The following is a 23,193-nucleotide window of genomic DNA, read 5'->3' as shown; positions in this document are numbered from 1 at the left end:
CTAGCTGTCCAGACTTTGTTTTTGAAGTGGGCAATGAGCATAGAAAGACGGATGCATGTAAGGAATTGGCAACACCTTCTAATTTTGAGAAATAAGCATCTTCTTCGCCAGGTAGGCCACTTGATTTCGACATCTTAACAAAGTGAACAGGCACGTTGCTCAAACAGTTGGAGGCGGACAGGGAGGTATAGTCGTAACAACATAAGTCTTGAAAACTGTCAAGTGAAAAGCCACATACAAACCAGACCTGTGTGTTGTTCTTAGTCGGCATGCAGTCCTAGATAGGATAAAGCAACATTGAGTCAGATAGGTCATGACTCCAACAAAAGGAATGTGGAGGATGCGTTCACAGAGTATTTCTCCCTTTGTGTGTCCCTACAGGAGCTGCAGAGCACAGAGAGCATTGTGGAGGCGGGAGGCAGGTCTGCTGCAGGCCCACTGAAGGATGGGGAGCCCAACACAGCAGCGGCTGCAGTACCGTCCTCTCCAGCTACAGGTCTGTTTCTATGGGTTACCTAGAATGCCAGTCTAACCTCTGCTACCCTGACACCTAGTGGTGACCATTTATGTTGTTTTTATAACCCATCCAATCCTTTTGCTATTCAATATTCATGCTAGTCATGTATTACTCATTGTCTGACTTGAAAAGGAACACTTTAAGTTATTCAACTATTTATTCAACTTGGTCTTCCTGTGGTTAACGTCACATTATGACCCACTGTCTGGACCTGTACTCTGATGCAGCTAAACGTGTGTCTCTGTTTCGTTGAAAGAGTCACAACACGCTACCAAGGAACAAACAGAAGTGTGTACGAATGCCACAGCGACCAGACCGAATGCCACAGTCCCCTGTCCTGTCCAATCAGAGCACGCAACGCAGCAAGCTCAGCCAATGACTGCACAGGTGAGATCACCTACCAACTAATCAATGGCCCCAATGCTCCAAATAGTCAATCATTTGTGCCCTGGTTTACCTCAAGCACACTCTTAGACATAAAGGAGCCTGGTGGAACCTTTTGGGATTCTAAAAAGGGTCTTCGAGAAACTCTGTGTAAATGTTCAAACCTGAATCATTTTGTGATGGGAGGAGTTCAATCGAGTACCACAGTATGAGTCATAATACCCATAAAACCTAGCAGTCAAAAGGGAAATGGTTCCAATCGTTTTTTTCCACCCTTCATTTTAAAAACACTTCAAATAAGGGCAGTGTTTCATGCAGGCTTACCCTGGTTGGACATTTAAATAACCGTGTAAATCTCTCTAGGACAAGGTGACTTTTATCAATATATTCACCTCTATCTGAAAGCCACGCCCCTACTAAGCCATACCTCCAGTCCAGGGTTCCTCCATAGAATTAGTTGTGGCTCGAAGAACCGTAAAGATCTTCAAGGAACCCGGATGATGGGTTCTTGGAGGAACCGTTAATGTGTCAAAGAGTGCCCGGTAGGGCGTAGCACTATTTAACTTTCAGATAGAAATGCATTATGTACAATGGGCATGATTCTATACTGTGTAGAATAGGGTATCGCATAAGCTATATAAATTCAATTTATATCTGCTACATTCTAACTAAATATTTGGAATGTTCTCCTGGTCATGTTTTAATCATTGTGTTTATGATTTTTCTGCTTCTGATCTTAGGTCACTGAGCCCAGCCTGGAATTGTCTCAGAGTGCAGAGGAAGTTGCTGCCTTGGCTGATCCAGGACCTGTCAGAAACAAACCGCCATGTGAGGCACCAACAACAGGTAATCAAAATCTGTTTTCAGATGAGAATGAACCTCAAAAACGACCTTTTCCCAATAGTCTTTATTGTACGCAGCCCTTTCAACTCTGCTATCACACACCCCAACTCTTCCCCCCCCCCCCCCCTTGGTTCTCCAACTGGCACTCTGTATTTTTGCTTTTGATCCCTCTATCTATCCCCTTCTTTTCTTCTCCTCTCCCCCTGCCTCCTTCCTTCCCCCTCCGTCTCGCTTGTGCTGTAGAGCTGGCTAACAGTACCAGCTTTCCGCCAGAAACCGGCAACCCTAGGTTAGGCCTACGTTGGGAGTTCTTCGCCCCACCAGGTAAACTGCTCACTGAATAGTTGGGCTCGCCTGTAACCCCCGTTGGAGTTCACATACTCATACACTGTGCAGGGTTTCCCCCGTGCTTCCCTAGGAGCTGGGGGACAGCATTGGAAACCCATTTCTTCAATCTACTGTTTTTTTTTGTTTTCATGTATTATTGGTGTGCTGTGGATCCCATTATATTACACGTGAAGTTGGTGTTATAATGCTGTAATTACTACATTAACAATGTTAATACAGCATTGCTACAAGTGTAACTACCGTGCCGCTACAGGTATAAGAGCAACTTCCTGTAAGGTGTTACAGCACTGTTGAATGTTCCCTTTTGCACAGACCATCTCCAAAATGGAAACTGGAATTGTTAGCTACTCAGTAATTAAAAATACCTCACGGCTCGTCGTTTCTAAGCAACTCAATCTTTAACTTTATGCCTTATCGCCTTGATTTGTTCCCTGCCATCTTTCACTTCATTCCCTAATTCCTCCCCGTGACATTCATTATGGAATTAGCTTTTTCCATGTGTTCACACAAAGACGGCATAGTTACCAAATGAGATGATAAAAATGTCCTGTCCACTCAGCATCAGTTCCTGTGTTGGAAAGATGTTTGTTGTCTAACCGTCTACCTTTTTCACTCTACTTCTATTCCATAGAGGGGGAAGAGCCGAAGCGTGGGAAAGTGCCGGTAAGTAGGTTGAAACGGCTCCTATAGTCTTTCCTGGTTGAGTTCTGAAGGTTTTTTAAAAAATTGAGCCAAAATGTGTTCATTAGGCCACACGTTTCTTATTCGGCAAGTTTAGATGGCTCCCCGTTTCACTCCATTTCAGAGAGTGTTCTTCTGTTTCGTGCCTACTGAGCACAATCCTTTTGTTGTTTCTGTAATATATTTAGGACCTCCCTAAGACCCAATGATTGACTGGTCATTCTTCATTGGCTCAACCTAATTAAATGAGCATGATGTACAGAGTGCCCAGCTCCTTTTCCCTTCATCCCCTCATCTCTCTTTTCTCTCTCCTTAGTAGGACTCCTTTGGCTAGCATAGAAATGGTGCTGTGGTAGATCAACTGTCTGTCTCCTCTCTTCCCTCTTTGTGGATGTGTGTGTGTACTTCGGTTTGTGGGTTGGTGTATGTATGCATGCTTGTGTGCACGTGTGTGTGTGTGTGTGTGTGTGTGTGTGTGTGTGTGTGTGTGTGTGTGTGTGTGTGTGTGTGTGTGTGTGTGTGTGTGTGTGTGTGTGTGTGTGTGTGTTTGTGTGTGTGTGTGTGTGCGTGTGCGTGTGCGCGTGAGCCCCGGATGGGCCCTATCAGGTCACTCAGGTGTCATCCCCGGTAGTGATTCAGACTAAGCGGGGTGACCGCTGGGCTTGGGACCCAGATGAGGAGCGAAAGCGTCAGGAAAGGTGGCAGCAAGAGCAGGAGCGCATGCTTCAGGTAGCCTGAGTTATGCTACTAAAGACAGAAACGCTAAGCCTGACTTAGCATGCTAAAGCTAGGCCTGAGTTAAAATGCTGCTAAAAATATGTTAACAAATGCTGATGCTCTATTGACGTTAGCAAAAGCTAGGCCTGTATAAGCCTGCTGTTTACTGAATATATGGTCTTAAGCCCCAGTTACATTTACCCAAAGCGGGTGCTTTCTATGAGCTTGCAGCCACATTTAAATTAACCACAATATTGCTTAGGCATCTGCCTGCTCTGAGTCTGAAGTCGAACCCCAATCTGCTACTCACTGCTGTGCAGACAGTGGCCACACGTTAGCAGCATTGCACAATAAACACTGTGTGCTATGGCATGTCCTGCATCTCACATTCACTCGCCAGATCCCCAAATCTGCCGCCAGTCAACCTCATACTCCTCCTCTACCCACCCATCATAGGATGTGTTTCAATTCTCCAAAGTAACCTTCCTTTATCCTCACATCCTCACTATATTCTCAGATCTGTACAGAAGAAAGGGGGGAGATGAGGAAAGAAAGCCATTTAGACGTTTGAGATCCACCCACAGGGTTTGCTTGGCTGATGCATGAACCCTTGTCACCCTTGTCACCTTTGACCCCTAAACACCCTTGTCATTGTATGGTGTGTCTGTTGCTTTGGTTGGCAGCTTTTTGATGGTTTGTATTTTCTCTCATCTTTATATGTTTCATCATGCATGCTATGTTTGTGTATGCCCACTTTTTCCTGTCACATAATTGGTGTGGTGGTGCTTCCTACAGACCTGAACTCAGTTATTTATTGAGATGAAATCCAATGTGAATGGATAAAATCAAAGTTGGTCCGATGGTTTCATATTTCAAAATGAGTCTAAAGTTGAGTCTTCTGTATTTCACACCATCTGTTGCGGGGGTCTTTCAGTACCACTTTAAACAAAGTACAACCTATAAAGGCTTTATAGTACACTGAACAAAAATATACACGTCACATGTAGCAATTTTAAATATTTTACTGGGTTATTATTTATATAAGGAAATCACTATTTATTTAAATTAATTATTCCCTAATCTATTGATTTTGCATCACAGATACCTTAAAAGCAAGGTAGGGGTGTGGATCAGAAATCCTGTCAGTATCTGGTGTGACCTCCATTTACCTCATGTAGCTCAACACATCTCCTTCACATAGAATTGATCAGGCTGTTGATTGTGGCCTGTGGAGTGTTATCCCTCCTCATCAATGGCTGTGCCAAGTTGCTGGATATTGGCAGGAACTGGAACACGCTGTCATACACGTCGGTCCGGAGCATCCCAAACATGGTCAATGGGTGAAATGTCTAGTGAGTATTCAGGCCATGGAAGAAATGGGAAATGTTCAGCTTACAGGAATTGTGCACAGATGCTTGCGACACACTTCTCCAACGTGCCAGTGGCTATCGAAGGTGAGCATTCTGACAGTTTGTGCAGAAATTCTTCAGTTGTGCAAACCCACAGTTTCATCAGCTGTCCGAGTGGCTGGTCTCAGATGATCCCACAGGTGAAGGAGCCTGATGTGGATGTCCTGGGCTGGCTTGGTTACCGGTGGTCTGCGGTTTTGAGGCCGGTTGTACACACTGCCAAATTCTCTAAAACAACGTTGGAGGCGGCTTAGGGTAGAGAAATTAACATTCAATTATCTGGCAACAGCTCTGGTGGACATTCCTGCAGTCAGCATGCCAATTACACGCTCCCGCAAAACTTTAGACATCTGTGGGGTTGTGTTGTGTGACAACACTGCACACTTTAGAGTGGCCTTTTATTGTCCCCAGCACAAGGTGCACCTGTGTAATGAGCATGCTGTTTAATCAGCTTCTTGATATGCCCCACCTGTCAGGTGGATGGATTATCTTGGCAAAGAAGAAATGCTCACTAAAACAGGGATGTAAACACATTTCAGTTCATGAAACATGGGACCAACACTTTACATTTTTGTTCAGCATACATAAAGCCTTCATAAGCAATACATAAATGTTTCACAAATGATCTATAACCGTATGTCGTGATCTACAAATGGTGTATAAAGGGTGAATAAACAATTCCTACTTTACAGTCAATGTCCGTGCCCCTGTTGAACTCTAATTAGCATAATAAACACATTCCCATTCAGATCTGTCTGTTTAAACTAGAGATATACGTTGCATTATATGTTGCATAGGCTGTGTCTCAATCCACCTTCCGCATCTGTGGTGGAAGGTTGCAGAGCTGCAGAGCTGCAGCGCTGTTTGTCAGACCAAGAGAGGGTTAGCTAACACGCTAAGTAGTTGCAAAGTTGCTAATTAGCCCAAATGCTAACGTTGCCTGTGATGAGATTGAAACATGCAACCTTTGGTTTGCTAGGCGTTTGCGTTATATGTTTGACCTACCACTTTACTTTTGTTTGTCTCAAAATCTCTCATTGTCATTGTTGATGAATGTATGCCGTCTCTCGTTGCCAACGATAACAGGAGAAGTACCAGCGTGAGCAGGAGAAGCTGAAACAGGAATGGGAGCGAGCGCAAAGAGAGGTGGAAGAGGAGGAGAGGCGGTACCATGAGGAGGTGTGTGCGTGTGTGTGCGTGTGTGTGCGTGTGTGTGCGTGTGTGTGCGTGTGTGTGCGTGTGTGTGCGTGTGTGTGCGTGCGTGTGTGTGCGTGTGTGTGTACTTTATGAAGATGGCAGGGTTGAGAGTGTGTATTTGCAGTGTGGGGGAGTAGTGAACTACATGTAGTTTAACTAGTAATTCAACTACATTTTGCAGTAGCTTGTTGGTAGTTAAACTCAATTCTAGGTAGTGTTTTCTGTAGTGAATTACTTTTTTCCCATGTAACGATGTAACTAACTACTGGAACCACACTACTTTTTTTTGCAAAAATAAGATAATTATGTAGGCAATCATTTCCTTTCTTGTTTGGCATCAGTCCTGCCTAAATCTCACTTGAAACATTGTTTTTGTGTTTAACAGGCTAAATTACATATTCTGTTAACATATGACCCCAAAGTGATCTGTTCTTGTCATTTTGTATTCTATGACATTTCAGATTGACATAAGATAGTTTTTCACGAAGTAATACTTTTTCAAAGTAACTTTAGTTAAGTAATCTATCTTCTTCATATGGATAGCTTTAGTGTAGCTTAACTTCTTCCAGTGTGAAGTAGTTGGTAGCTTGGTAAGCTACAGTGCCTTTGGAAAGTATTCTGACCCCTTTTTGTTAGGTTACTGCCCTATTCTAAAATTGATTAAATCGTTTTTTTCCCTCATCAATCTACACACAATAACCCATAATGACAAAGCAAAAACAGGATTTAATACATTTTTGCTAATTTATTAAAAATGTCAAATGTAAATATCACATTTACATAAGTATTCAGCCCTTTACTCTTTACTTTGTTGAAGCAGCTTTGGCAGCGATTACAGCCTTGAGTCTTCTTGGGTATTACGCTACAAGCTTGGCACACCTGTATTTGGGGACTTTCTCCCATTCTTCTCTGCAGATCCTCTCAAGTTCTGTCAGGTTGCATGGGGAGCGTTGCTGCGCAGCTATTTCAGGTCTCACCAGAGATGTTCGATCGGGTTCAAGTCCGGGCTCTGGCTGGGCCACTCAAGGACATTCAGAGGCTAGTCCCAAAGCCACTCATACGTTGTCTTGGCTGTGTGATTAGGGTCGTTGTCCTGTTGGAAGGTGAACCTTCACCCCAGTCTGAGGTCCTGAGCGCAGGAGCAGGTTTTCATCGAGGATCTCTCTGTACTTTGCGCCGTTCAACTTCCGTCATGTGCCTTTTACTGAGGAGTGGCTTCTGTCTGGCCACTCTACCATAAAGGCCTGATTGGTGGAGTGCTGCAGAGATGGTTGTCCTTCTGGAAGGTTCTCCCATCTCCACAGAGGAACTCTAGAGCTCTGTCTGGGTGACCATCAGATTTTTGGTCACCTCCCTCACCAAGATCCTTCTTGGCGGCCAGCTATAGGAAGAGTCTTGGTGGTTCCAAACTTCTTCCATTTAAGAATGATGGAGGCCACTGTGTTCTTGGGGACCTTCAATGCTGCATAAATATGTTGGTACCCTTCCCCAGACGGGTACTAAAACACAATCGACACAATCCTGTCTCGGACATCTACGGACAATTCCTTCGACCTCATGGCTTGGTTTTTGCTCTGACATGCACTGTCAACTGTGGGACCTTATTTCGACATTTCCAAATCATTACCAATAAATTGAATTTCCCACAGGTGGACTCCAATCAAGTTGTAGAAACATCTCAAGGATGATCAATGGAAACAGGATGCACCTGAGCTCAATTTCAAGTCTCATAGCAACGGGTCTGAATACTTATGTAAATAAGGTATTTCTGTTTTTGCTTTGTCGTTATGGGGTATTGTGTGCAGATTGCTGAGGATTTTTATTTTTTCTCAATTTTAGAATAAGGCTATAACGTAACAAAATGTGTAAAAAGTCAATGGGTCTGAATACTTTCCGAAGCCACTGTATGTATGTGACTGCTGACTGAAAACAAACGTGTTATCATCCTATCAGTGTCCTCCTACCTTTTCCCTACAATGACTCTTTCCTGCATTCTGCCCTCCCTCTCGCGCTAACTCCCTCCCTTCATCCTTCAATCTTCCCTCCTTCCCCTCCCCCTTTTACCTCCTCCCTCCGCATTCTTTCGTCCTTCCCTCCCTCCCTCCTTTCCTCCCTCCACAGGAGCGCAGGATACTAGAAGAGACTGTGGCCCCCCTGACCCCCCTCTCCTGCAACTTGCCCTCCCCCATCCGGGGGGACGCCCCCACACCAACGGACCCCCATGACACCATCGTCCGGTCGCTGGCCGACTGGGAACGCAAGCAGGAGCTGCTGGAGAGGCAGGGGGTGAGAGGAAACGTTATATTGGGTTACCTTTGGAATCAATCTCACATTTTGAATTAGCCATTTTATTCAGTAAATATCTGCAAAGAGGCAATGTGTTTTTTTTGTTACACTGGATTTTAAGGTAATACAACTTGACACAGTTCGAAGGCATTATACTCAGTGTATGAGTAGGGACGTGGACTTCACTAATCCAGTGAAATTGTGAACTAACCGTTTGAATTTATTGAACAGCTAATATGTCCCATAATGCAGTATGTTTTGTGTTTCAGTGGATTTTAGGGTGATTGTAGCTAACCCTTTGAAACTGCCTTTACCTCCGTTCATCCACCAGGGGAACACAGAGAGTGTGGAATGGAAACGACAAGACAACGACAGGAGTAGTGACATCAGCACAGCGTCCAGAGATGAGAGCCTGAAAACAGCAGTTAGGTCAGTCTGTGGAAATGGTTAACTATAGTTGTGGGGACCAGAAGTCCCCACAAGAATAGTAAACCAACAAAAATTTAACCAACCATTTTCTTGGTTCCCACAAGGTCAAAATCTATTTCTAAAGGCGTTTAGTGTTCAGGTTAGGATTAGTGTGAGGGTTAGAATTAGGGTTAGGAGATAGGGTTCGTTTTAGGGTTAGGTTTTTGGGTTAAGGTTAGGGTTAAGGTTAAGGTTAAGGTTAGGGTAAGGGTACGGGTTAGGGTTTAGGGAAAATAGGATTTTGAATGGGATTGAATTGTATGTCCCCACAAGGTTAGCTGTTTGGCGGGGTTTGGCCAGGGTAGGCTGTCATTGTAAATGAGAATTTGTTCTTAACTGACTTGCCTAGTTAAATTAAGGTTAAATAACATTTCATTTAAACATTTAAAAACCTGTGTGTGTGTGTGTGTGTGTGTGTGTGTGTGTGTGTGTGTGTGTGTGTGTGTGTGTGTGTGTGTGTGTGTGTGTGTGTGTGTGTGTGTGTGTGTGTGTGTGTGTGTGTGTGTGTGTGTGTGTGTGTGTGTGTGCCCTTGAACCCTACAATGGGCGTGAAAATAATCACTTTCTATTTATTATCATGGCTCATTAATGACAAATGTTTATTTTTTTGTACCCAAACTGAAACTAATCAATCATTTAAGCAAACAATCAATCATCCACAGCTCGATCAGCCAGAACAGCAGTCAGACAGACAAGCTGGCTCCGAGTCTGAAGAACGGTCAAAGAGCACCACCCGCCATGGCCCTGCCCCAGCCCCCCAACAAGAAACAACATCCAGAGGTCTTACTAGACTGCACCAAACCCAGCCAGCAGACGCCCTCTCGGGACAGGAGGTATGTGTGGGTGCGGAGAGATGTGGGGTGGGGGTAGGGTGCATGCATGAGTTTGTTCTATCATTCACAGGCTAATATACACTGTATCATGCAGAGAGGTTTCTCTTTTTGTTTTTAAGTTAGTTTATTGAATGCTACTCCACATCTTCTATCTGTTTGATGGACATGCCTTTTACCCAGATGGCCTTGCCTCACTGTCATGATAAACTGTTCATCTCAAACCACCCACTCGCCCCTACCAACTCACTCGGAGGGCCCTCCGTTGTCACGTGTTGCTGACGAAACTCCGAGGGTGACTTCCAGAGTGGCGAGGGGATCAATAAACCCATCAACATTGGGACACACTGGTGACTTGAATGATGCAATTCGTGTTCCACTTTTAAATAATAAAACAAGCATAACATTTAAATGAGCAAATCCAGCCTGTCGTTTTACAAGACATAAAGCTCGGTAACAGTTAAGCATTTAATTTGGGAGGTATTTCATCTGTTTACGTGTCAAGTCTCAATATCAGACATAAACAAATTGGCGTGGCATGTAATTAGGCACGACGACTCTCCATTATGTTGTTCTGAATTGCACATAATTCCAAACATATCACGGTGCATGTTGGGATAGCACTTCGCTCTGAATTATGCAGCCTTGCTGGCTTGGCTGAAGTGGCTATCGCAGGGTCTAATGAGCCCCATGCACCCTCGATAAGTTTTACTCCATCAGCTTTGTGGGCACTTGTGTATATGGCGGAGGCACACGTGAATGAGCAAATGGAGGGCTGCGGGAAAGGGAAGATTTGGGATTCAGTGAAGGCTTTATAGATTAATGACAACAGAGATGATACATTTACACATTCACCCAAAAAAAGTCCCTTATTTATAATTGTCCAACCAATAATTTTTTTTTTTTTTTGTGGTTCAAGTGATGAAAAAATAAATAAAATAAGAACACATATTGGTAAACCTACTGCCTATAGTGCGAATTTGTCAAATGCAGCTGTATTGCACACTGTATGGTCAACAGAATTGGCATACAACCTCTGTATTTTCACCTATAACAGTGTTTCCCAACTCAAGTCTTGAGTTCCCAACAGCACACATTTTTGGTGTCACCCCTGACAAACTCACCTGATTCATCATTGAGGGCTTGATGATTTAGTTGACAAGTTAAATCAGGTGTGCTTGACCGGGGCTACAAAAATGTGTGTTTGGGGTACTCGAGGACTGGAGTTGGGAAACACTGACCGATTGAACCTCAATATTGTTTGCTTAGCTCCCATACTTTTGATTGGTCCAATTCATACTAATGGATTCAATCATGTCCATGTTGCTAAGCAGGTCATCATGTTGCATGTTGCTCTTCATCTCCAGGTGTGGCTCTATTGAAACCATGGGGCCCAGTCCATTAAAGTCACCCACCACATGCCCATCCGACATGCCCCCATCTCCAAACAGGTATTTTGACACATGTTGACATATTGTACACCAGAGGGCGCCAAACTCAGCTCCTTGAGACCACTCACTGCTGCGTCTGTCATCTGTTGTATTGAGAAGGATATTGAACTTGCCGCAAGTGCAAGGTTTGATCTCTGTGAATAGTAGGGCAATCATGTCAGTTCTATAGAAGACATTTCTGGTATCTCAAACTGGTATAACTGAGTCACATATACTGTAGTAATAGGGCACACTCCCTCCCGAGTGGCACAGCGGTTAAAGGCACTGCATCTCTGTGCAAGAGGCGTCACTGCAGTCCCTGGTTCGAATCCAGGCTGCATCACATGTGCCTGTCATTGGGAGTCCCATAAGGTGGCGCGCAATTGGCCCAGCGTCGTCCAGGTTTGGCCGGGGTAGGCCGTCATTGTAAATAAGAAATGTGTCTTAACTGACTTACCTAGTTAAATAAGGGTTACACGTGTAGATTCACATGCTTTTGCTACAGTATATGCGAGTCAGGAGGAATCTACAAGCCTCAATCCCTAAATGTTCCATTCACTATCACCGGACCATACTTCATTTGGCAGCGCGGTCGTTCAGTTTGCGCTGCTCGGTTGTCGATCTGCGTTAATCGGGACCATATTCTCCCCTGCAGGTCGGTGAGCGGTAAGAAGCTGTGCTCCAGTTGCGGCCACCCTCTGGGCAAAGGGGCGGCCATGATCATTGAGACCCTCAGCCTTTACTTCCACATCCAGTGCTTTAAGGTCAGTATCACGCAGGCAGGCTGTGTTAGGTCAGCGCCGCATCCATCCATAGGTAGTAGCCACAGGGCCGTGACTAATGCACTTGATGATGAATTTCAGTCCAACCCGTAGACCCAACCCCCCCCCCAGATTCTCCTTGTTGATCTTTAAGGATAGTACAGGGGCAGGTAAAATGTCCCACCCAACCAATCAGAAGGCAAGGTGAAGGAATTACCATATTGCTTAAACCTTTTCGAATCCTCTCTCATCAATACTTTAACCGATGCCGCCAGCTTTGTCAGATCAGCGATTACTACAAGGAAGTAAGGAAAGAATTATGCATTTACAAACGTATTCAAACAAAGCCCATGTCTTACTTTGCTTCCACCTTCCTCTCTCTCTCTCTCTCTCTTCCTCTTCCCCCTCTCTTCACCCTGCAGTGTGGGGTCTGTAAGGGGCAGCTGGGTGACACCACCACAGGGACAGACGTGAGGATTCGGAACGGCCTCCTCAACTGCCACCAGTGCTACATCCGATCCCGCTGTGAGTCACACACACACAGACATCCCTGCTTACACACACACTCACGGTTACACACACACGTATACATACTTGCATACACACTATCTCTCTCTCAAACTCACACATACAGACTCCCTCTCTTTCTCGCATACACACCTTTGTCTTCCTCGCTTTCACATGATAAATAGCTACATCACACACTGATTCATTTATTGCCCTTTTCACAGTATTAATTTTGCTGATATAGGAGTATCATTAACCAAATTGCCTCAGAGAAATACATGTATTTTCCCTTAATCCAATTGAATTATGATGATCATCTATTAGAGAATTTACGGTTGTGCTTATTATTGCTCTATTTCTTTTCAGCAGCCGGCCAGCCAACCACATTGTGACGACATTGGGAAAGCACAAGGATTACGGAGAAATTGTCTCCCTTCTCCCTTTTTCTCCAGTAATCGACATATGCGTGGAATGTGTCTTGTCTGTCAAGGCCTATGTTGGGATTTTTGCAATATCTGCAATTCACATCCCATGACTTTATTGAAATGGGCCAAAATATTCCTGACCTTGGGAAATTGTGTGTGCATTGAATATTAGTGACTGATCGTTGTAGTTGCCCTATGGATTATATTGACCCTGTATGATTACAGCTCAGAGGTTCTCATTTCCTCGTTTCTATATGCACCCACAAGCCCTTGTGAAGATGGCAGCCATTTTGATTCTGAGCTCTGATACTGTAAATTTGGTGTAGACAGTATGACCGCCTCCATCACTTCCAAAGTGAATAGGAAACTCCTGAAAATACCAATGCAATGAAATCCAACAAACTGAGTTTGGGACTTAGACTAAATATTTATTAATAAGAAAAAACTTTTCTTTGAATCTCTTGTACGGAGGTTGTTAGATAGGCCTTATTAGTCTTTCGTTTGTAACTTCAGCTTTTCATTTGTTCCTTTAAGAAGGTTGTCAAGATTTCGAATTAAAGTGTCAAGTATTGTAATAGAAGTGCATTCCATTTTGATGACTTGAGGTCTTTAGGGGTTATTTCTTGATGGTCAGCAAAAGTCTTAGAAAAGCCAGATTTTTTCCTCCTGATTTAGATTTTTGCTGAAATCACAATTAATCCAAAACTCTGGTTTAAATTCTGGGAGTAAAATTGTTTTTCTGCCTTTCTTATATTTACAGGAAGCTCGAAAATTGGCTGTTTATCTTTTATTTATTCCCTATTGCTTTAGTAGCCTACTGGATTAAAAAAAATATACCGTGCTGTTACTAGGATATACATTACCGTAACATCGCACTTTGGCCTGAAAAGGTCATCCTTTTCTCTCTTTCTTTGCTCGAAACAAATATCCGCTTACAAAGTTAGATGTACTTGATTTTAGAGCAATAACAGGAACTGGTGCATGTGAACTGGTTGCGCAGGTGGAGGTTAAAAATTGTCATTAGTACGGATGTATGCTACTGTACTAAACCATTCGGTTTCCTCTTAACCCAATTCTCTTTAGGAATTCCACGCTTGAAATTTTATAAAACATGTGCCTTAGGTAAGCAGGTGATTGCACACGCCAGGGAAGGGAACCCAATTACGGTGTCCACTTAAGTATGACTGGTAAGAATGGGAGGTATTTGTCCATTTGAGTATGATTGGGTAGGTTAGGAGGTTTTTGTCGAAATAGTGCTAAAACAGAGGACACTGCACCAGGACTTAAAATCGCCCACTCCAATTTTTTGTTGTTGATATCCCCCTTTATTTTTTGCTCGTGTCATAGCCTACCAAACCTTCCATTGTTTTCTCATGATTTCGTGATTTGCGGTGATAGTCTTTACAATTTAAAACGGAATTTAGAATATATCTAAGACACACGGTGGAAATATTTCATATCAGCCAGTTGCAACAACAAAAATGCCATTGTTTTTTAATTGTGTTTCCGAATGTTTTTATTGTATTATAATGAGTCTATATGCCTCTCTATGCCCTGTTGACAGTGGTGACGATGTTGGTAAATGCTCAGCAATAGAATACCATTTTCAACACAAAAAATAATAATCATTAGGCCTACTTGTTGCATTGTGAAATTATGGCTAAAATGTTCTTACCAGCAGTTGCAGGTGAGTAACATTTGTTTGGATATTAACTAAAGACCAGTGCCAGGAGTTTGAGAAATTATACCAGTTGTGGATATATGTTAAAATGGACGTAGACCTATTCCAAATCATTTGCTATGTCGAAATAAATCCATAGCTTACTCTTATATCGGATGTATGATCCATTCTCATATGTAGCTTACAACTTTGCCCGTCTGGGTACATTTTTCTGACATACTGTATTTTTAAGCTTCGGTTCTGATTGTGTCTTTTTTACTTTTACTTAGGAAATGAATCAATCCCGGCTAATTCTGCAGGGGGGCATCTTTGAGACAGAAATATCGATATTGTCATAGCAGGATGAATAGCTTGGGAATTATATTTTATGTCTAAGTTCTGTATTTATTGTAATATTCACCTGAACACTATCCGAATATAGATACATGTGATGTTCAAATGCAATGGCTTTATAGTATACTGTATGTTTATAAATAAAATGTAACAAAAAAATGGACTTGTGGGTGTCTGTAGTTATGATATTATGAAGTAATGTGCAGCATGTGGGCGATTCGGCTCAATTTGCGAGAAAGCGTGCTTTCTGGCGGGATGCGCTGTCCATGGTGCTGAACTCAATCCCCAGCCATTAGAATGGGCCACGGCCGCCAGAATGGTGTCTTTCAGTGTATTAGGTGACTTATATTATAGATGTGCATAGTAATACATTATATTATAGAATCCATGACAAAAGTTATTAAAGAATGTGATTTAATTTGTGAGAACTAATATGTGAATTTGACATGGATTAGGGAATCAGAAGACAATAGCAATTTATGTGCGAATTTGGTTAACCTTTCTTTTAAAAATATTTTCTATGCAGAATTGTAGCCTAAGGTGTTTGCTTACATTTTTTCTAAAGATGTACAAAGAAAAACATGACAAAGCAAATTTGATTATTATTTTTATCATCAACAACCATTTCAATGGTACACCTGGAAAACTATGTGAACATGTAGAAATATTTCCCTCTTAAATATAAGCATTCATTACCTACATATAAATAGCTTTCAAATCCTGGACAAAACATGTTACATTATGCTCACAAAATGGGGGAAATTATTATAAAATTGGACAGAAAAGACAACATGCAAATAAAAATGAAATAAATACAATGTTTGCATCCATTCCCTTTTTTTACACAAAATAAATTCGCCAATTGTAACTTTGTAAAACATCAAAAAAGACTGTGATTCTACAAGGGGAGTATGGCCTATGGTCAACTATAGGATACAATAATACATATTAACACTATACAATTTGAGCCACAAAAAAACACAGCCTTAGAAAGACACACAACAATTAGGCCTACTTATTCCTGTCAGCAGTGAACTGTTGTACTTTGTGCCTTTTTTGGGGGAAATAATGCATGTTCATTTGATATCAACAATTGAAGAAAAAAAACGACATTCTTCATGAGCCCTGAAACAGTGACGAATAGGCTACTTATACTTAACAAGTTGCGTTCAGGAAAATGACAAAATAGTCGATGTCTCATTCGATAATAAGCAGAGATATTCGATATATCAAACACCTTCAGTCAAATCAGAACGTTGGCAACTTTAAAAAACAAAAAACAAAGCAGTTGTAGCCTACGGTGTCCGATATATTTTGACATCTGGTCCTATGATGGGACTGCGTATGAATGCGCAGCTGTTAGTGGTTACTTGAACCAAACGGTTATAAGTGCAGAATGACCACAATACCAGACGATAACCGAGAAGGAAGGCGTGAGGCAAAAAAATAAAAGTAGTAATCTTCATTATTTTACAACTGCGGTTATGATTGGCCTATCAGTGTCCTTCTGTCTGTCTTGTAACATCCCTCCTTCCACGAACTCAACACTCCTCAGTCACCGGAGTCAGTAAACCATGTTTCTCTTGTTGATTTTGTCAATGGGTCTCCGCTGTATTAGAACATGCTTGTCTTTACTAACGTAGCTTTGGCTCCGTTCTGTCTTTGCAAAGAGGACAGTACGCTGGCGAACGGTCCACCCAATGAGTCCGGGATAGAGGTGATGGTGCCGGGGGCAGAAGCCCAGCCTTGAATCGGTGTGTTTCCACACATGCCGGGAGACACTGATGTCTTCCCTTGGTCCACTTGTCCGTTTCCGCTGGAAATGTTGACCTGGCCACTGGTTGGACTGGGCCCGCTGCAGTTGGACGTTGGGACGGGGTTGGGCCCTGGTCCTCCGGTGCTGTCAGGATCGGTAGATTTGGTCTCTTTACTGTCCTCGTCCCTAGAGTCCGACTTCTTCCCGGAGCCATTCTTGGCAGCTGCAGCGGCAGCAGATGCCGCGCGCTCTTGCTTGCGGAATTTGGCACGTCGGTTTTGGAACCACACCTTAACAACGAAAAACAGATCCAAAAGATTTAGACAACTGATAGTGAGCTTTTTTAAATTGTCATTAAATCAAATGGGACTACTGTATATGTAAATGACTGAAACCATTGTCATTCTGTCAATATTGGATGATGCGATATGATAGTGTATCCGCATATTGACAGTCGGAAAACAACCCTCAAATGTGTAGTTATTCACATATAAGCATACAACAGTGTAAGCCTAGGAGTTCTGTACGGACCTGATTTTGGCAAAAGTCGTAATAAACCAAATACAATTTTTTTAACCCCGAAATAATAGTAGGGAGCCTTGTTCGTAATGACTCGAGTGCACTTGGATGAGGTGAGGATAGCGCCGGATAGCATAGCCTACCTGTACTCTGGCTTCAGTCAAATCGATTTTGAGCGCCAGCTCTTCTCGTGTGTAGATATCCGGGTAGTGGGTCTCAGCAAAAACCCTCTCGAGCTCCTTGAGCTGTGCGCTGGTAAAAGTGGTCCGAATGCGCCTCTGCTTTCTCTTCTCGTTCAGTCCACCATGATCCGTAAAGAGTTTGTAAGGAACTGGGGGAAATAAATGTCAACATTAAACGTATTTGCAATGGCAATAGCTATGGAGTAATAGAAAGATTTGATCATATGTAATTGCAATGTTGTCAGATTAAAATCAATCCGAATTAGGATGATTCTGTTGAAAATCGGGTTATATTGTTATTGTATTCTATAATCTGTTTGATTTCTTGTGGATTAGTGCTAAATTGAGACCAGTGATGAAATGTAATGTGGTTAATTGTAATGGTAAACTAATTCTTGCTTTGATATTGGGGTTCAAGTTTGGAAATTTGTCATAATGTTGCCATCTGTCCCGGTAGTTGCTATTGTAACTCCAATTCCGTGTCAATAATGAGCTTTAGTCTTTGGTTATCTAATTATTTTCGAAGCTTTATGTCTAGTCGCAAAGTAAATAAATTATGCCTATCATTTTGGCAGCTTAAGATAATTTTGTTGGCGGTTTGGGTGTGACTGGTATAGTGTAACCCCGTAACTGAATTACCGATTGCCTGCAATCGCTTCTAACGTGATAAATTATTTCATTTGTGTAAGCAAATTTCGTTTGGTAAATACTAAACACATTTCCATTTTCAAATGCAATCAAGACGTCCTATATACCCGGGTAGAGAGCGTGGAGTGGTGGACAAAGTTGGCGGTTGCTTACCTGCAGCGTACGGGCTGCTTTGGTGGTCCCGCAGGGTCCCGAGACTGCAAGACCCCGGCGTGAGCGACGGGCAGCCGGAGGTAGCCCCAAACGTGGTCCTGATCGGATTGTACTGAAACCCACTGGCTTGACTGCACGAGCTGAAGTCCGCGTAGGCTGATGCCAAGCTTGACGTGTCCATCCCGGCCATACATGACTCGTAGGCAGAGGAATTTAAGTAAGAATACTCCATTTTATACATTTGAAAAGGCTCCGTGGATAAAGAAAGCAGCACTTCCCAGGAAAAATGATAAGAACGCGAGATATGTTGGGGAGAAATGAATTGCTTGGATTTGACTGTTTTGGAAAGAGGCTAGACCGTGGGTAGATGTGCACTGCTCGGCGCCTGCTCCAAAACTGGCCTCCTTTATAGGAGCTTCGCCCTGTTTTATGAAAAGCCCCCTAAGAGCCGCCTAGCCTCAGGTCTCTAGAGCATATAGTCCTCATAATAAACTTGGCTCTTTCCGCTTGGACAATAGCAAAGCGTTTGGTCTTATTGCTAGCGCTTTTTTTACATGACAATAACTCATCAGTCTATTGGGCTGGCACTGTGGGACCGCGCTGTCCAACCTCCCTATCATTGATCCCCTGCATCTCTAATTAGAATTTAATACCACGCCATTACGAGCCAAGCCCCCCCTCCCCTCCCCTCCCTCCCAGTGCGCTATCCACCTCTCTCCTTTCTAACCACCATCTTGCCCTTTAATTCAATCACACCACTTGGAAATAATGAAAGTTGGGTGACGATTCTCCCTGATCCAATTTCCCCCAAGCTTTTAAGCCTTTTAACCGACCGTATACCTTGGGCAGAATTTCAGACAGTATTCCACTTCTTTCTTCTTGCCTTTTGATCACACTGTTTTGCACTCTTTCTTGGCTAGAAGTACGGATGCCTGGATGCTATACCTTGTAGGAATGTTAGCTCATGCGTAATTTAACAACAAAGGTCGATCTCAGGAGCGTATGAGATCTGCAGTGTTGTTAAATCACACACCATGTAACACTCTTACACAAGGCTGAATTGTTGTTTTTATTGTTTAATACTTCTATAATGATTTTTATTATTACTTTTATTGCTATTATTGGACTTTTTGTGTTGTTTTGCTCTACCACCGGTGTTGTTGTCTGACTGTTGTTGTCTCAACAAACGAAACGAAAGTAGCCTGAACGAAAACAAAATGGTAGGCCAGACCGGCAATGTTTCCTTTTTAAAATTCACCTTATTATAGGAATATAGGCTATTCCTGTAGTAAATACTGGATGGGTATAGTCTATTCCTATAAAACAATTATGATAGTCCTGTATTATTTCAATTACTTAAGGTAAAGCCGCAGAATAGGTTTTATCTTCTAAATTACACTTCATGTGCACCGGGTGTTTCAATTAAACTTCGGGGGTATTTTTTTAATGATTCAAATTAGTTTGTTATTCGTTTTATTGCATTCATTATTCCCTTCATTTGGCCAAAAATATCTCTCTAATTAATGTAACTAGTTGTGAGCAAGCCATCGGAACTTCTAGGCACACAATATTAGGCTAATTTGGTTTTGGTAATAAGGTGAACCTTTTTGTAAGGTGGCCTATTGTTCTTTCATTTGATCACGTTCCTGCCCATAACCTAGATGTCATCTTTTCTGTTTTGTCCACAGACTATTTCTCCAAGGAATTCTTGCCCTTCTACAGAAAAATGCCGTGTAGCAATATTTTATTCGTTGCGTAATGTTTCTTTTTCTTCCACTGCAATGCTACCCGACGGAAGTGTATCAAAATAAAGGTGTACATATGTCTAGGCACAATTATATTTTTCTGCATCAATTGAAGACCAATGTTCGCCAGAATACTCTGACAAATAAATAGACAAGTTGTCCCCCAAGTCTCCAGCCATAAAACCAGGGATGTGCACACTGCACACATCTGTAGGGATAGGTAACTCAAAAGAACCCCTATAAGATTAACGTCAATTTGAGGGTAATCATTCAAAGTATACATTTCAATTTTTTTTTCACCGTGAAATTGAAACGAAGGCATCTGCCAAAAATAGATCTCTAATTATTTGAGGTAAACTGATAAAGGCTTTGACCCATTGTTGGTGTCTCTAGAAAAGAAAGTAGGCCCATGTATTTTTTTATGAAGTTCAAAATAGGAGATAAAAGGTGCATTGAACAAAAAAAAACGATTATAACATTGAAGATGTTACGCTAATGAAGTCCTATGCGATCGATTGTTTTTTTTCTCACCACAATCGCTGACGCGTTTCAGTGTCTTTCCCCCTTTTCTTTAAGCGTTGCAAATTCAATGATGAACGACAATAAAAAGGAATTCTTTCTTGACACAACCCAGTCCCTTTTATGTAAATGCGTTCTCTTTCTTTCTATTTTTCTTTCTACACGCGAGTTGTGACTTAAAGTTGTAAAGCCTACCAAATGGTTAATTTGATTATTGAAACCAAAGACCAACTGGTTCACCGTCCTCCCTCCACGCGTCTGGCACCCCAAAAGAAGCCATCTCTATGAATTAATCTAATAATGGACAAAGAACCGAGAAGTCCTTTCTGATATTTTGCCGAGGCAAATATAATTATAGCGTTTGCCATCCGTTTCTCTCATTCAAATGGATCTTTATTCGACCTGACCATAGTCCACCAGCCATTGAAACGCCCTCCTTTATATTTTCAACATCTCCCTTTATTCTATCAACTGGTTTCGAAATATGTTGGGCGGAATACAATTTCAGAGTTAAAACCTTTGATATTTTGATTCGAGAATGTTACGCCCGTCCTCACATTTGTAAGACACGCACACAGGCACAGCACTGACACACACACACGTTTGTTTTCAAAATCAACGAAATAAAATAAGATTTGAGTCAGACTATGAGTTGAGCTTTTTCAAAAGTGGTTGAAATACAATTACGCATTACACTTTCGGTAATGATGATGTTAACAAGTCCTCCCACTTGAAATTAAGCATTATCTCAAAAATAAATATCACAACTGCATGGAATCCGGGATTTACAGTAACATAATGGCTATTTCATAAAAATGAACCCGCAGTTAATTTGTTAAACCTTCGACACATAAATGACAGCAACCATACTATCACTTAAATTAATCAGAACAACTGCTATGCGTGCGAGACACTACATTTTCATTGGCAAGTGCCACACAATCACCGGAGACATTTAAAAGGCGGACAAGGAACTCCTCTTCTTTTAGTGGCCTCTGTCGTTGCTCAGCAATACAGGAATGCGGGTCGACAGGGGGACAAAAAAGAGGAACAAAATGACATTGTCTGTGGATGGATTGGATATATCACACTCACAAAAAGGGAAAATACAGAGGGGGATCAAGACACTGCGATGGGAGGAACCTCTGTCACATTGAACATAATGTCTTACTCGGGCTGACGAAAACGTACCGTTATCAAAACGGTTATTAATAAGGGCGTACGTGTTCGGGGTGGGGTCGAATCACAAGCCAAAGGCAATGTTGATGATGAAGCTCAACATAAAATATTCATTCGGCTTGTTCTCCTGACAATTTCGTCTGATATCTCAATTTGATATTGAGATGATTAAGGCCTATACTAAAGTGCCAAGGGAAAATAAAACGCACAGCACCAAACAGAAAATAAACGAATAGGCTATGGAATTGTTTACACATTTACCACTGTGCAATGAAGTGCCCTCTGAGACTTATGTTGTTTTTCAAGTGCAAAATGTAGCAATCACTAATCTCGTATTATAAAGGAATTATGAGCATATTTAATATGTCACTGTTTTTCGATAGCAATTCTATAGCGATATGGGAAATCATTTGTCACATAATATTTCCTTATTAGACCTAGACCAATTTCTTCCCTTTATTTCCTACATCCATAACCGCAGCATTGTGACTTGCCTACTTTTCAATGTCAAAATCAAGCTTTTATACCAGTCAAGTGAGCATGAAGACGTCGATGTAAGAATGTGATTTTATGATTTCCCTGCGAAAAAGAATAGGCTATGTGGCGCGTCACCGGGCGCATCACGTTTCCACGCGCACAGACGGAAGGTGACATCTGGGGAAGAGGTAAATTAAATTAAATTCTTTTGATGTCTGAACGAAAAGTTTCACACACAAAAAAAAGTGTGTTGTGCTGTCCAGAATACAAGAACTCGATGGGCACTTTTCTGTCGAAGACGCTGGTCTTTGATAACTACTTCAATTCGTTGTGGGAGGCCTACTACGTATAAATCTGCCTCTGCCTCAACATAATGATGTACGCAATGTGATGATGACAATATGGTCAAAATGAGGATATGTTGATGACGACAATGGTGGGTTGTGATGATGACGATAATAGTGTTTATGATTAGGTTGAGCATTGGAAATCAGCCATCTTCGGTCGTGTGTTGATCAAAGCGAGTTGATAGGACGCAATTGCAAGATATAACATCTAATATTCTCTATGACGTTGTCCATGTCTTCCAAACCTCGCCGGTCATCTTCGTGGGTCGAAGGCTTGTGGTCTGTCTGCCCTCCTCGGGTTGCCCCTCTGCATTTTAAGCATTTTGAGGGCCTCCCAAGTGACAGAGACCAGCGACTGGATTAGCATAAAAATCTTATTCCACAGGATAAGATTAACAAACAGCCTACGTTGCCCTCGAACGCGGACCTGGCAGGAGCGAGAGCTATAGTCTAGGAATCAATTACTAAATTACTCAAACCTCTAAGTCGACATTAACGCAGAGGCATGCCATCGACCAGCCTGAAATAAAGATTTTTGAAAAGATGTGATCATTAAATCTCTCGCCAGTGTTCAAAAAATGTGGTTAATAAAATGGTCCAAAATGAGATGGAATTAAATTCTTATCAGAGTCCCATGTCATCATTTCATCTCGTGCTGTTTAACATAGGTTAATGGCCTTCATGCGATTTCCCTCTCTTTAAATAAACTTAGTAAGTGAATCCTCCCCTCCTCGAGACATTGTTTGCTTGTTAATTCATCAGAGTTTGGCGGATATGACTGCATGCCTACTCCATGAGATAAAACCGGGAATTATAAAATATAGTCCACAGTTTTATGACAATATGCATTT

At 42.1% G+C, this 23,193-nt stretch overlaps 2 protein-coding genes across 10 annotated transcripts in view; one reads left to right on the top strand and one right to left on the bottom strand.

The window, feature by feature from the left end:
• Window positions 1–14,980, top strand: part of LOC129827990 (LIM and calponin homology domains-containing protein 1-like) — a 164,612-nt gene extending 149,632 nt beyond the window's left edge. For 4 of the 9 annotated variants that reach the window (XM_055889363.1, XM_055889370.1, XM_055889371.1 and 1 more), the window contains 14 exons: window positions 382–496; window positions 774–904; window positions 1,642–1,747; window positions 1,988–2,068; window positions 2,724–2,755; window positions 3,380–3,502; window positions 5,986–6,078; window positions 8,218–8,382; window positions 8,714–8,811; window positions 9,513–9,683; window positions 11,048–11,131; window positions 11,766–11,874; window positions 12,294–12,396; window positions 12,745–14,980. In XM_055889363.1, coding sequence (XP_055745338.1) covers window positions 382–496; window positions 774–904; window positions 1,642–1,747; window positions 1,988–2,068; window positions 2,724–2,755; window positions 3,380–3,502; window positions 5,986–6,078; window positions 8,218–8,382; window positions 8,714–8,811; window positions 9,513–9,683; window positions 11,048–11,131; window positions 11,766–11,874; window positions 12,294–12,396; window positions 12,745–12,770 — 1,437 coding nt within the window. In that variant the 3' untranslated portion in view covers window positions 12,771–14,980. The remainder of the gene's footprint in view (window positions 1–381; window positions 497–773; window positions 905–1,641; window positions 1,748–1,987; window positions 2,069–2,723; window positions 2,756–3,379; window positions 3,503–5,985; window positions 6,079–8,217; window positions 8,383–8,713; window positions 8,812–9,512; window positions 9,684–11,047; window positions 11,132–11,765; window positions 11,875–12,293; window positions 12,397–12,744) is intronic. The other 5 variants (XM_055889364.1, XM_055889368.1, XM_055889365.1 and 2 more) reach the window with 5 other exon arrangements.
• Window positions 14,981–15,259: 279 nt separating this feature from the next.
• LOC129827991 (paired mesoderm homeobox protein 2B-like) lies at window positions 15,260–18,717 on the bottom strand. Its single transcript, XM_055889373.1, has 3 exons — window positions 18,076–18,717; window positions 17,236–17,423; window positions 15,260–16,863 (listed from the first exon to the last, which is right to left on the bottom strand). Exons 1-3 carry the CDS (start codon window positions 18,314–18,316, stop codon window positions 16,432–16,434), a joined length of 861 nt encoding a protein of 286 aa, XP_055745348.1. The 5' UTR covers window positions 18,317–18,717; the 3' UTR covers window positions 15,260–16,431.
• Window positions 18,718–23,193: the final 4,476 nt, after the last annotated feature.

This window comes from Salvelinus fontinalis, chromosome 29 (assembly GCF_029448725.1).
Source record: "Salvelinus fontinalis isolate EN_2023a chromosome 29, ASM2944872v1, whole genome shotgun sequence".
Lineage (NCBI taxonomy): Eukaryota > Metazoa > Chordata > Actinopteri > Salmoniformes > Salmonidae > Salvelinus > Salvelinus fontinalis.
The sequence above is the reverse complement of the archived record's forward strand: the minus strand, read 5'-3'. Positions and strand labels throughout refer to the sequence as shown.